The sequence below is a fragment of the Sander vitreus genome, chromosome 4, assembly GCF_031162955.1.
Source record: "Sander vitreus isolate 19-12246 chromosome 4, sanVit1, whole genome shotgun sequence".
Classification (NCBI taxonomy): domain Eukaryota; kingdom Metazoa; phylum Chordata; class Actinopteri; order Perciformes; family Percidae; genus Sander; species Sander vitreus.
Window position 1 is genome coordinate 37,582,681 of NC_135858.1, and position 14,956 is coordinate 37,597,636.

At 43.4% G+C, this 14,956-nt stretch overlaps 1 protein-coding gene across 1 annotated transcript; it reads left to right on the top strand.

Annotated features, from left to right (window-relative positions):
* Window positions 1–6,510: 6,510 nt before the first annotated feature.
* On the top strand, window positions 6,511–14,621 carry isy1 (ISY1 spliceosome associated protein). Its single transcript, XM_078249519.1, has 11 exons — window positions 6,511–6,656; window positions 7,405–7,427; window positions 8,660–8,711; window positions 8,890–8,955; window positions 10,377–10,419; window positions 10,565–10,677; window positions 12,539–12,656; window positions 12,900–13,022; window positions 13,167–13,282; window positions 14,193–14,282; window positions 14,431–14,621. Exons 1-11 carry the CDS (start codon window positions 6,654–6,656, stop codon window positions 14,536–14,538), a joined length of 855 nt encoding a protein of 284 aa, XP_078105645.1. The 5' UTR covers window positions 6,511–6,653; the 3' UTR covers window positions 14,539–14,621.
* The last annotated feature ends 335 nt before the right edge of the window (window positions 14,622–14,956 follow it).

Consider the following 14,956-nt stretch of genomic DNA (forward strand, 5'->3'; position numbering starts at 1 on the left):
TGACTATTTATGAAAATGTTTATTGAGGTAATAAATCAAGAGATAAGTAGGCTCATTTTCTCATAGACTTCTATAGAAAATGTGTGATGGTTGAGGTCAGCTGGCTGTGAGTGTCTGTTTTGTTTTCTAGTTCCTATTTTGTTTTCCACTGTCAGTTTCTCTGTTGGCCCTGCCTCTCTCTGTGTTTCCTGTGTTTCCCCCCCTTCCCCACTTGCCTGCTACTGCCAGCTGACTATGCACACCTGCTCGTCATTCTACCATCACCTCTCCCGCTGTGCACACCTGCCAGTCATCTACAATCAAGCCCAGTATTTGAATGATGATGGTGATCTACTCACCATCTTCGCTTGATCATTGTCTCAGCCAACCTGGTGACACTCGCTACAAGCTCTCTGAGAAAATCTTATACTTACCTGTCTCTGTCCGTTGTTGATTCTTACCTCTCTTTGTGTTTGTTCCCTGCAGCCATCATCTCCATACCTCTCTGTTGTCTCCAGTCAGTTGGCCGCACCAGCTGACTGGTCCCCTCCTCACAGCGCCCTGCTCCATCCTGCCTCCGCTCCCGCTTCCAGCCTTCCCCTCTTCGACTCCTCTGCTCCCCTGGACTCCAGTGCCTCCTCCTCAGTCCCCTCGGCCCCGGTTTCCCCAAGCTCCTGCCTTCCCCAGTCTCAGCCCTCGTTCCCTTGCTCCGGTCCTTGGCGTCCGCCTCCCCACACCTACTTCCCTCTGATTATTATTTAAAGGGGTGATAGAATGATTATATAGGGTATTTCACACTGTTCCTTAAGGTCTCCTAATAGGGGATGTAACATTGTTTGGGCTGAAAATTGCTTGAATGCTATTTTATTAGCCTGTGAATATGGCTCTATAAGAGCTTTTCTTCCAAATATGGTATGCTCATGAATGGAAGCCACGGGCTTCCCTTCGTGACGGAGGTCCAGCTAGCTCACAGCGAGCCAGAGTCTATGAAGGAGGACACGCCAGGTGGCGAGGTAGCACCGGCCGCTGTCGCGTAGCCTGCTGAGCTCCTGCTGAACTGCGACACACAGTCGGACAATATTTGCAATTAGCCATACATTTTCGTAAAACGGCCCATATTTGACCTCTACGTAGTTGATTTCTCGCATAAAAAAGTCTCAGAAGTGAATTTAGTAATTCAATAGCGGCCCTCTGGAGATCTGCATGACCTAGCTAGATTCAGAAGACTAAGCTGACCTCAGGTCAGTGGTGTAGCCTATGCAAATGTTGGGGCGTGACAAAGACTAGGAGTTGGGATGCTGACGTCAGCTTTTAGCTTTGTTGAGATTTGCCTGTTTTCAGCGGCAGTTTGAAAATGTGAGATTTGCAGAGGATAGGGGTATCAATGGGATTTTGAGCTTCTATGTATGTCATATTTACCCTCCGAACTGTCGTTATTATTAACTATGACAAGGTAAAATTGGTTTTGCATTCTGTCAGCCCTTTAAATAAACCAGTTTTTTTTTGTTTGGGTCCATTCTGTCTCCCTTGTAACAAAATGCACATAAAACAGTTTACCTTCAAAAGAATGGCACTAAATAACGAAATGTAAATACAAATGTGTATTCCTTTATTGTTTCTGTGATTATATTCCTGTATTTACTTCATTTTGCTCTGGTAACAAGAAGGTTTGAACCCAACACGGCTACCTTTCATATCATATTTGATGTCTTCGTTTTGGGTTTTAGAAGTTAGAATTCAATGCTGCTCACCAGGTTTGAACCTACGAACTTCGATCTCATACATACATTTTTGTTTTCTTGTTTTGCTGTAGATAATATGTATATATGTGTTATGTTGTGTTTTTCTCATTTTTGTATTACATAAGGAGCAACTATCAAACAGCATATTTGTTTCCTTCTTGTCCTTTGGAAGGTGCCTGGATGACATGTCTAAATATGACTCAGAAGCCAACTTATATTCACAATTACTCAGCGGCTCCAAACCAAAGATCAAAAATGGAATAACTCAGCTCTTATATACCAATTGATGCAATTATTAATCAATCAGCTGAAAGGGTGTGATGATACGCCACGTACCAAGACCAATTAGCACAACTCCACTATACTGTATATATATATATGTATATATATGTATATATATATCAATCAAATTAATTACATGTATATATATATATATATGTAATTAATTTGATTTACAAATTACACCCACATCATCACATACCCTTCACCATACCCCCCCATCATCACATACCCTTCACCATACCCCCCCCCCACATCATCACATCTTCACCATACCTAGAGATTGACATGGGGTACTTTCCATAAAATCATCTCTCAATGCAAATCAAACCAGCTATTAAGCTAACTGAAATAAAACCAACACGGTGAAGGGTATGTGATGATGGGGGGTATGGTGAAGGGTATGTGATGATGTGGGGGGTATGGTGAAGGGTATGTGATGATGTGGGGGGTATGGTGAAGGGTATGTGATGATGGGGGGGTATGGTGAAGGGGTATGTGATGATGTGGGGGGTATGGTGAAGGGTATGTGATGATGTGGGGGGGGTATGGTGAAGGGTATGTGATGATGGGGGGGGTATGGTGAAGGGTATGTGATGATGTGGGGGGTATGGTGAAGGGTATGTGATGATGGGGGGGGTATGGTGAAGGGTATGTGATGATGTGGGGGTATGGTGAAGGGTATGTGATGATGTGGGGGTATGGTGAAGGGTATGTGATGATGTGGGGGTATGGTGAAGGGTATGTGATGATGTGGGGGTATGGTGAAGGGTATGTGATGATGTGGGGGTATGGTGAAGGGTATGTGATGATGTGGGGGGTATGGTGAAGGGTATGTGATGATGGGGGGGGTATGGTGAAGGGTATGTGATGATGTGGGGGGTATGGTGAAGGGTATGTGATGATGGGGGGGTATGGTGAAGGGTATGTGATGATGGGGGGGTATGGTGAAGGGTATGTGATGATGGGGGGGTATGGTGAAGGGTATGTGATGATGGGGGGTATGGTGAAGGGTATGTGATGATGGGGGGGTATGGTGAAGGGTATGTGATGATGGGGGGGTATGGTGAAGGGTATGTGATGATGTGGGGGCCAAGGGAACTTTATCAGGATCATAGTATCCTGGATCCATGAAATAACTGGTCTTTCAAAATAAAAGTCTGCCTGCCTCTATGGGAATCTAACATAGTTAATTGTATTTTAAGGCAGAACATTTATTTATTTATGATATATTATTCATTCACAAAGAAAATTGGTGTCCTTAAAATTTCCAAAAGATGATTTTTTTTATTCCTCTTTTTAGTCAACTTTAGCATGGGTGTGTAAACGTATGAGCACCAGTGTACAGATCAGTGATTTAAGTTAAGGCAAGGCAGCTTTATCTGTAGAGCACATTTCAGCAACAGGGCAATTCAAAGTGCTTTACATGAAAACAGATTAAAAAATTAAAAACAGATAAAATACGAGAAAAAAAAAAAGTTACAGTGCAGTATAAGAAATTAAACATTGAAGAGCAGTTAAAACAGTTAAATATATAAGCAGATAAAATAACTTTCCTGGACTCAGTGATCCATTTTGTGGAAAGCCAAATCTTTTTGACCAATATGGCAGACATCTCATGCAGTCCGGTCCATATTTTCTAACCATCTCACCCACTATGGGTCCAGATGCTTCGCACGGCCTTGACGTTTCATTTCCCATAGTTACAGAAGCTTTTCTTGAGTATACTCTTATCATTTTCCATGTGGTCGTCAACACAAAGCTTAGTTCTTTTCTTCTCAAACCTTGTAAAACCCGGTACAGCCCTGCAGACAAAAATCTCTTAATAGTCCAGAACGTGTTCTTAAACTATTTTATTTCTTCTGCAGTCTGTCTCTAAATAGTCAAGAACTCGCTCAGAGTGTTTATAGACTATTTTTTTTCTTTTAGGCCTTCTGCCTAAATTAGTTAGTTACTTCGACTAACTTTTGACCAGCCCAACGTCTGTCTCTTCTGTCAACTATTGTCATGCCTGCATCAGAGAAATAAAGATAAAGATAAAAGATAAAATAGGAATTTGTCTTTATATGCTTATATAGATTGTTATACAGTGTCAACAATGTAGCTTCAGTATAAGAAATGAACAGTTATTTAAAGAAAGGCAACATCAAAAAGATAGGTCTTCAACCTTGATTTAAAAGAACTGAGAGTTGCAGCAGACCTGCAGTTTTCTGGGAGTTTGTTCCAGATATGTGGAGCATAAAACCTAAACGCTGGTTCCCCTGTTTAGTTCTGACTCTGGGGACAACAAGCAGGCCTGTCCCAGACCACCTGAGAGATCTGGGTGGTTCATAGTGTAGTAGCAGATCAGAAATGTATTTTGGCCCTAAACCGTTTAGTGATTTATAAACCAGCAAAAGTATTTTGAAATCAATTCTTTGAGGCACTGGAAGCCAGTGTAGAGACTTCAGAACTGGAGTTATGTGATCCAGTCTCTTGGTCTTAGTGAGGACTCGAGCAGCAGCGTTCTGAATCAGCTGCAGCTGTCTGAGTGATTTTTTAGGGAGACCTGTAAAGACACCGTTACAGTAGTCAAGTCTACTGAAAATAAAAGCATGGCCAAGTTTTTCCAAATCCTGCTGAGACATAAGTCCTTTAACCCTTGATATATTTTTAAGGTGCTAATAGGCTGACTTTGTAATTGTCTTAATGTGGCTGTTAAAATTCAGGTCTGAGTCCATGACGACACCAAGATTTCTGGCTTTGTCTGTTGTTTTTAACATTATCGTTTGCTCCAAAAACAACCACCTCAGTTTTTTCATCATTTAATTTAAGAAAGTTCTGGCACATCCAGTCGTTAATTTGTTCAATGCACTTAGTCAGTTGTTGTATTGGACTATAGTCCCCTGGCGATAAGATTATATAAATTTGTGTGTCATCCGCATAACTATGGTAACTTATTTTATTGTTTTCCATAATTTGAGCCAGTGGAAACATGTAGATGTTAAACAGGAGAGGCCCCAGAACGGAGCCTTGGGGAACTCCGCATGTCATATTTGTATGCTCAGATGTATAATTCCCTATAGACACAAAGTAGTCCCTATTCTTTAAATAAGACTCAAACCACTTTAGTACTGAGCCAGAAATGCCAACCCAGTTTTCCAATCGGTCTAGTAATATGTCATGGTCGATCGTATCAAATGCAGCACTGAGATCAAGTAATACCAAGACTGAAGGTTTGCCACTATCTGTTTAAGTGGATGTCATTAAAGACTTTAACAAGAGCCGTCTCAGTGCTGTGGTCGAAAACCCGACTGGAAGGCATCAAAACTGTTGTTTAGTGACAAGAAAAGGTTGAGTTGTTGAGAAACCGTTTTTTCAATGATTTTACTTAAAAATGGAAGGTTTGATATCGGCCTATAGTTGCTCATTGGTGACGTGTCTAGATTGTTCTTTTTTAAGAGGGGCTTAATGACTGCAGTTTTCAGGGCCTGTGGGAAGATACCTGAGAGAAGAGACGTGTTTACAATCTGTAGAAGATCTGGAGCCAAACAATTAAAAACATTTTTGAAAAGGCCCGTTGGTAGAATATCAAGGCAGCAGGAGGAGGTTTTCAGATGTTGTATAATGTCCTCCAGGTTTTTACGGTTAATCATATGAAATTGGGTTATATTGGAATTAGTTTTGCCTGGACACTGTGACAATACTGTACCCTGTACTCGATATGGAGACACTGACTGTTTGTTTAATTTTCTGAATTTTGTCTTTGAAGAAGGAGGCAAAATCATTGCAGGCCTCGGTGGATAAAAGTTCAGATGCTACTGCTACTGGAGGGTTTGTTAACCTATCGACAGTAGCAAACAAAGCACATGAGTTATTATTGTTTTTGGCAATAATGTCCGAGAAGAAGGACCGCCTTGCATTCCTCAGTTCCAAATTATAAATGCGAAGTCTCTCTTTATAGGTGTTGTAGTGGACCTGGAGATTAGTTTTTTGCCACCTGCGTTCTGCTTTTCGACACTCTCTTTTTTCTGTTCTTACCAGTATGGCATTTCTCCATGGAGATCTTTTCTTATCAGAGACAGTTTTTACCTTAATGCTACCTTAATTTACCTTAATTTAAGCTAAGAGGACATCAAGAGACAAACACTTAATTACAGACATAACAGGGTAAGACAATTAAAACCCAGGGAAGGCCTGGGAGACCTTGGCTGGAGGACCTGAGGGACCTGGGGGCTACATAGGGATGAATGATATCAGCTATGTAGCTGGGGGTCTCTAGGTGTCTGTGTGTGTGCTTGTGTTTTTCTCTGTGTGCGTGTGTGTGTGTGTGTGTGTGTGTGTGTGTGTGTGTGTGTGTGTGTGTGTGTGTGTGTGTGTGTGTGTGTGTGTGTGTGTGTGTGTGTGTGTGTGTGTGTGTGTGTGTGTGTGTGTGTGTGTGTGTGTGTGTGTGTGTGTGTGTGTGTGTATGATCCTCCAACATATGGCATTCCATACCAACAGGGGGAAGCAGCGATACAGACGTCACAGGAAACAGGAAACAGCAGAAGAAGCCGAATCTAAAGTTGATCCTGTGTGTGTCGGCGTGTGTGGATCGTTGGAGTTTCTTCAGCTTTCCTCATTTTTCTTCTTCTTCTTCTTCATCACATCCGAATATAAAGAGAAGCGGCGGAGATGGTGAGAAATCTCCAGTCTGACTCTGACACGTTTAATAACACGGACACACGGCTCAGCTTAGCACAGCATAGCATGCTAACCTGTTAGCTTCCTAGCTTCAACTGGCGGCTAACGGGTCCACATTCAGTAACTTTAGTGAATATTCAGCAGATACTAAGTTCTGGTCTCGTCGACACTCCTATTAAATAAATACATCCATAAATAAATGAACAGAGACACTGTGAAGAAAGTCTTCTGTCGGCACTTAAAGTGACATATTTTTGAATGGAGTCTGGTGTGTGCTGCTGTTGCTTTATGTTCAGTTTATATTTATTAGCTTCTTGTTTTTTGATTGTCAGGTATTTATCTTATTACATGTAATCAAACAGTACACTGTTTCGGGTTATATACTCGTATTATAAAGCTTAAAAAAACACGGTTGCTCTGAGTTTACAAAAATACAAAACACCCGCTCTGATTTGTCGCGCTGAAGCAGCGATGAAAAACGCTAGATTTGTGAATGGAGTCTGGTGTGGGCCGTCCGGTCATCAGTTAATCATTTATCAAATAAAACAACACTTTTCAGACTAAAGATTAACAACCTGGGAAAACGTATTGTATTAAATATTATATCTGTTATTAAATATATCTGTGGTTAAACTGCTGATCAGTTTGAAGACATCAGACACTTTCATCGTATTTATTTATTTATGTAACAGTTTACCTTTTTATTTCTTTTAATATTTCAACTTCTGTTTTCCTTCTACAGGCGAGAAACGCTGAGAAAGCCATGTAAGTACACACACACACACACACACACACACACACACACACTCACAGAGAGACAAACACACACACTCACAGAGAGACACACACTCACAGAGAGACACACACTCACAGAGAGACACACACTCACAGAGAGACACACACACTCACTCACAGAGAGACAGACACACACTCACACACACAGAGAGAGACAGACACACACACTCACAGAAACACACACAGAGAGACACACAGAGACACACACAGACACTCACAGAGACACAGAGATACTCACAGACACACACACACACTCACTCACAGACACACACAGACACACACACACACACACACACACACACAGAGACACACACGCACACACACTCACAGAGAGACACACACAGACAGACAGACACACACACACACACACACACAGACAGAGACACACACAGAGACACACTCACAGACAGACGCACAAGCGAGTCCCTGGGTCTAATCTCTACTGCTGAGGTTCTGCTGGTTCTGACCGTGTTCCTGTCTCTGTCTCTGCTGGTTCTGACTGTGTTCCTGTCTCTGTCTCTGCTGGTTCTGACTGTGTTCCTGTCTCTGTCTCTGCTGGTTCTGTGTTCCTGTCTCTGTCGGTTCTGTGTTCCTGTCTCTGTCGGTTCTGTGTTCCTGTCTCTGTTGGTTCTGACCGTGTTCCTGTCTCTGTCTCTGCTGTTTCTGTGTTCCTCTCTCTGTCTCTGCTGGTTCTGTGTTCCTGTCTCTGTCTCTGCTGGTTCTGACCGTGTTCCTGTCTCTGTCTCTGCTGGTTCTGACTGTGTTCCTGTCTCTGCTGGTTCTGACCGTGTTCCTGTCTCTGCTGGTTCTGACCGTGTTCCTGTCTCTGTCTCTGCTGGTTCCGTGTTCCTGTCTCTGTCTCTGCTGGTTCTGTGTTCCTCTCTCTGTCTCTGCTGGTTCTGTGTTCCTGTCTCTGTCGGTTCTGTGTTCCTGTCTCTGTCTCTGCTGGTTCTGTGTTCCTGTCTCTGTCTCTGCTGGTTCTGACCGTGTTCCTGTCTCTGCTGGTTCTGACCATGTTCCTGTCTCTGCTGGTTTTGTGTTCCTGTCTCTGTCTCTGCTGGTTCTGACCGTATTCCTGTCTCTGCTGGTTCTGACCGTGTTCCTGTCTCTGCTGGTTCTGACCGTGTTCCTGTCTCTGTCTCTGCTGGTTCTGTGTTCCTGTCTCTGCTGGTTCTGACCGTATTCCTGTCTCTGTGTCTCAGGACGGCTCTGGCTCGGTTCAGACAGGCTCAGATGGAGGAGGGAAAAGTCAAGGTCAGATTCTACCTCCTCTTCTACTGTTTCTACTTCCTGTCCTACTGTTTTATATCATCAATATACCTCAGTTCTGTAAATTTAAAGGCTCTCTCCCCTGTCTGTCTCTCTCCCCTGTCTGTCTCTTTCCCCTGTCTGTCTCCCTGTCTTTCTCTCTCTTACCTGTCTGTCTCTTTAGGAGCGGAGACCTTTTCTGGCGTCAGAGTGCAGTGAACTTCCTAAAGCTGAGAAATGGAGACGGCAGGTACAAACACTTCCTGTAGTTTCTTTATTTATGCTGCGTTCTATTGACCTTTGAACTCGTGAGCCAGAGCTGGGAATGACGTCATACCCGAGTTGAACGCGTCCTATTTAAAAAGTCGTATTTTCATTGTTTTCATTAGCTCTAGCCCGGTTAGCTATTGTTAGCAATACCAGTTGATAACAATGCATTACGCCGTTTTTTTGTGCATGCAAACAGCGTAACAACATGTCCACAGATAGAAGTTGAACATGCCTGTGTGAACGACTGATTTAGTGACACAAATAAGACAGAAGTGCTTATAACTTCATGTTACTGCAGCTTTTCACAACTGGTGATACAGGGGGCAGCCATGTTGGATTTTGAACTCGGGCTACTGCGAGGTTGTCCGAATTCCAAGCTCGTAAATCTGAGGTCAGGGGGCGTGTTTCCGACTTTGACCTCGTTAAAACCGAGTTCTGAGGTCAATAGAACGCGGCATTAGACTACAGATAACACTTCCTGTAGTTTTGCAGTAACAGGTATGTTCTGACCCTCCCCCCCGGTTACTAACGGCACGGTTCAGTCAGCCCGATGGCCCAAAATGTATGACTTTGTAATCATATAAAATATCTGAGTTTTTTATTGCGTATTTGTAAGGTTTTCCTGTAAATGTCCCCCATTGTCTCAGATTTTATATAATTGTAAATTTATTGTAAATTTGTGACTTTATAATCTCAGTTATTCAAAGTTTTTTCCTCTGAACATCACCCTCAGTCCTCTGATGGTTCAGTGTTAGGGTTGGTCAGTCCTCCAATGGTTCAGTGTTAGGGTTGGTCAGTCCTCCGATGGGTTAGGGTTGGTCAGTCGTCCGATGGGTTAGGGTTGGTCAGTCGTCCGATGGTTCAGGGTTAGGGTTGGTCAGTCGTCCGATGGTTCAGGGTTAGGGTTGGTCAGTCGTCCGATGGTTCAGGGTTAGGGTTGGTCAGTCTTCTGATGGTTCAGGGTTAGGGTTGGTCAGTCCTCTGATGGGTTAGGGTTGGTCAGTCTTCTGATGTGTTAGGGTTGGTCAGTCCTCTGATGGTTCAGTGTTAGGGTTGGTCAGTCCTCTGATGGGTTAGGGTTGGTCAGTCCTCCAATGGGTTAGGGTTGGTCAGTCCTCCGATGGTTCAGTGTTAGGGTTGGTCAGTCCTCTGATGGTTCAGGGTTAGGGTTGGTCAGTCCTCCGATGGTTCAGGGTTAGGGTTGGTCAGTCCTCCGATGGTTCAGGGTTAGGGTTGGTCAGTCCTCCGATGGTTCAGGGTTAGGGTTGGTCAGTCGTCTGATGGTTCAGGGTTAGGGTTGGTCAGTCCTCCGATGGTTCAGGGACCGTTAGGTCTTTAAATATCTATGATTGTCCTTATGGCTCCAACTCACTGAGAATAAAATCTAAGTTCTTGTTTCAGATCATCAGTGAGATCTCCAAGAAAGTTGCTCAGATCCAGAATGGTGAGAACCCTGTCTGTCTGTTGGCCTGCCTCTCTATCTATCTGTCTGTTTCTAACCTGTCTGTCTGTCTCTAACCTGTCTGTCTGTCTGTCTGCCTGTCTGTCTGTCTGTCTCTAACCTGTCTGTCTCTCTCCCTCCCTGTCAGCTGGTCTAGGAGAGTTTAAGATTCGAGATCTGAACGATGAGATCAACAAGCTGCTGAGAGAGAAAGTTCACTGGGAGGTCCGGATCAAAGAGCTGGGAGGCCCCGACTACGCTGTAAATACACACACACACACACACATATACAGTCAGGTCCATAAATATTGGGACATCGACACAATTCTAATCTTTTTGGCTCTATACACCACCACAATGGAGTTGAAATGAAACAAATAAGATGTGCTTTAACTGCAGACTTTCAGCTTTAATTTGAGGGTATTTACATCCAAATCAGGTGAACGGTGTAGGAATTACAACAGTTTGTATATGTGCCTCCCACTTTCTAAGGGACCAAAAGTAATGGGACAATTGGCTGCTCAGCTGTTCCATGGCCAGGTGTGTGTTATTCCCTCATTATCCCATTTATAAGGAGCAGATAAAAGGTCCAGAGTTCATTTCAAGTGTGCTATTTGCATTTGGAATCTGTTGCTGTCAACTCTCAATATGAGATCCAAAGAGCTGTCACTATCAGTGAAGCAAGCCATCATTAGGCTAAAAAAATCTAAACAAACCCATCAGAGAGATAGCAAAAACATTAGGTGTGGCCAAATCAACTGTTTGGAACATTCTTAAAAAGAAAGAACGCACCGGTGAGCTCAGCAACACCAAAAGACCCGGAAGACCACGGAAAACAACTGTGGTGGATGACCGAAGAATACTTTCCTGGTGAAGAAAACACCCTTCACAACAGTTGGCCAGATCAAGAACACTCTCCAGGAGGTAGGTGTATGTGTGTCAAAGTCAACAATCAAGAGAAGACTTCACCAGAGTGAATACAGAGGGTTCACTACAAGATGTAAACCATTGGTGAGCCTCAAAAACAGGAAGGCCAGATTAGAGTTTGCCAAACAACATCTAAAAAAGCCTTCACATTTCTGGAACAACATCCTATGGACAGATGAGACAAAGATCAACTTGTACCAGAGTGATGGGAAGAGAAGAGTATGGAGAAGGAAAGGAACTGCTCATGATCCAAAGCATACCACCTCATCAGTGAAGTATGGTGGTGGTAGTGTCATGGCGTGGGCATGTATGGCTGCCAATGGAACTGGTTCTCTTGTATTTATTGATGATGTGACTGCTGACAAAAGCAGCAGGATGAATTCTGAAGTGTTTCGGGCAATATTATCTGCTCATATTCAGCCAAATGCTTCAGAACTCATTGGACGGCGCTTCACAGTGCAGATGGACAATGACCCGAAGCATACTGCGAAAGCAACCAAAGAGTCTTTTAAGGGAAAGAAGTGGAATGTTATGCAATGGCCAAGTCAATCACCTGACCTGAATCCGATTGAGCATGCATTTCACTTGCTGAAGACAAAACTGAAGGGAAAATGCCCCAAGAACAAGCAGGAACTGAAGACAGTTGCAGTAGAGGCCTGGCAGAGCATCACCAGGGATGAAACCCAGCGTCTGGTGATGTCTATGCCTTCCAGACTTCAGGCAAAGGATTTGCAACCAAGTATTAAAAAGTGAAAGTTTGATTTATGATTGTTAATCTGTCCCATTACTTTTGGTCCCTTAAAAAGTGGGAGGCACATATACAAACTGTTGTAATTCCTACACCGTTCACCTGATTTGGATGTAAATACCCTCAAATTAAAGCTGAAAGTCTGCAGTTAAAGCACATCTTGTTCGTTTCATTTCAACTCCATTGTGGTGGTGTATAGAGCCAAAAAGATTAGAATTGTGTCGATGTCCCAATATTTATGGACCTGACTGTATGTATGTATATATATATAAAAACATATATAATATCATTATTATAATAATACATATAGGCCCCGACTACGCTGTAAATATATATATATATATATGCCCCGACTACTCTCTCTTCTTCTTCAGCTGGAATTAGCAAGATAATGTTTTAGAAACCTTAACTGAATATATATATATATATAAAATGTTTGTGTTACAGCGTGTCGGTCCGAGGATGTTGGACCACGAGGGGAAAGAAGTTCCAGGAAACCGAGGATATAAATATTTTGGAGCTGCCCGAGACCTGCCAGGAGTCAGAGAGCTGTTTGAGAAGGAGCGTAAGTACACTCCTACTTCCTGTTTCCCCCGCTGTACCCACGTCTGATTGGCTATCTGTGTGATCATGTGTTCTGATTCTCTCTCTCTCTCTCTCTGTGTGATCATGTGTTCTGATTGTGTCTCTCTCTCTCTCTCTCTCTCTCTCTCTCTCTCTCTCTCTGTGTGATCATGTGTTCTGATTGTCTGTCTCTCTCTCTCTAATGTGTTCTGATTGGCTCTCTCTGTGATCATGTGATTCCCAGCTGCCCCGGCGCTGAGGAAGACGAGGGCTGAGCTGATGAAGGAAGTGGACGCTGAGTATTATGGCTACAGAGACGAAGACGACGGTGTGCTGCTGCCGCTGGAGGCGCTGCACGAGAAACAAGGTTCATTATATGATAGATACACACACACACACACACACACACACACACACTTGACTCAGTTTAATTTATAGTTAGTGGAGATTATCTAGACTCTATTGCTGTGTTGTCTCCTGTTGTAATGTTGTCTCTGTTGTTGTTGTGTAGCTGTGCTGGAGGCGGTGCAGCGGTGGAGGACAGAGAAAGAGTCTCGTCTGTCGGGAGACAAACAGGAAGTAGTAGAAGAAGAAGAAGAGAGCATCTACAGCGTCCACAGGGAGGAGGTAAACACTCAGAGCATCAACAGACGTCTTTAAAACAGTTTATCTGTCTTTTACTTTGAGCAAAGTTCCCTGATGATGTTGTTTAAAGTGCTCATATTTAGCTTTTTGGCTTTTTCCCATCCTTTATTGTGTTATATATCTTTTTTTGTGCACGTTATAGGTTTACAAAGTGAAAAAGCCCAAAGTCCCCCCCAAAGGGACTTACATCTCCAACAGAAAACACTGTTCACAAACAGCTCTATTGTAGTCCAGCCTTTACTTCAGAGACAAACGTGGTCACTTTGGAACACACGTTATAATGCTCGCCTAGCTGCTAGCATGGCACGCCCTCATACTCTGCTTCTGACTGGCTAGTAGTCCTTACCTAGGTACTGTCAGGGCACGCCCTCATACTCTGCTTCTGACTGGCTAGTAGTCCTTACCTAGGTACTGTCAGGGCACGCCCTCATACTCTGCTTCTGACTGGCTAGTAGTCCTTACCTAGGTACTGTCAGGGCACGCCCTCATACTCTGCTTCTGACTGGCTAGTAGTCCTTACCTAGGTACTGTCAGGGCTCGCCCTCATACTCTGCTTCTGACTGGCTAGTAGTCCTTACCTAGCTGCTGAGCATGTGCGACTCCCAACAAAGATGGAACAGAAGTGAGCTTCTGAACAGAGAGCTCAACACACAGGGTGAAAAGAGGAGCTGCAGTACAACAAACATATGGTGTTTTCTGAAAATTAAACCATATAAACATAATCTGGTACAACCTCTAAATACAAGTATGAACCTGAAGATGAGCATAATATGAGCACTTTAAAGTCTTCAGTCGGCTGCTGTCATGGCAACCCTGGAGAAACTAACTACCGTTCCATCTCTGAGCTCCAGAGTTTAATCAGTGAGTGTGTTTGTTCTGTGTCCATGTGCAGCCGGATGAAGAGGAGAGCCGGGAGGAGCCAGAGGGAGAGGAGGGGGGGGTCACCTTCATCGCCCACGTTCCTGTTCCCTCGCAGAGAGAGGTCAACACACACACACACACACACACACACACACACACACACACACACACACACACACACACACACACACACAGACAGATACACATTTGTTCTTCCACCCTACGAGGACCCTGAAACCGTCAAAGTAAGAACTGTGGTGCTCTTGTAGGTGGAGGAGGCTCTGGTCCGGAGGAAGAAGATGGAGTTGTTGCAGCGTTACGCCAGCGAAACTCTTCAGGCTCAGAGTCAGACGGCCAAAACACTGCTGGGACTCTAACCTGTCTGTCTGCCTGCCTGTCTGTGTAAATATCAGCTCATTTTGTATTTGATCTGTTTTTTATTAAACGTTCTTCAGCTCTGTTTTTTCTTGTCGCGTTTTCTTTCTTCTACAGTTTTTAAAATAATAATTTATTTATTATTATTATATAGAACCATGTGAGGCTTTTAAAGAAACCCTTTTAAACACCAGGAAACATTTGTTAATGTAAATGACATCAGAATAAGTTCAGATGGAAACACTTGATGGATCTGTTACTAGTTTTAGAGCCTACAGTAATCGTTTCAGTTTAAAGGATTGTAGATCTAGTTCTTCAGTAGTGTATCTCACACCATAGTCAACTAATCAGATCAAACTGAATGTCCTACAGAATAGTGAAGATGTTTCCTAACTAGGGTTATATTCCTTCCTCTGAGGC

Bases quoted from the DNA above. Each gene is read 5' to 3' on its own strand.
- isy1 (XM_078249519.1), top strand. The intron at 7,428-8,659 runs GTAAGTACACAC...TCTGTGTCTCAG, and splicing joins AGAAACGCTGAGAAAGCCAT to GACGGCTCTGGCTCGGTTCA. The intron at 12,657-12,899 runs GTAAGTACACTC...TGTGATTCCCAG, and splicing joins AGAGCTGTTTGAGAAGGAGC to CTGCCCCGGCGCTGAGGAAG.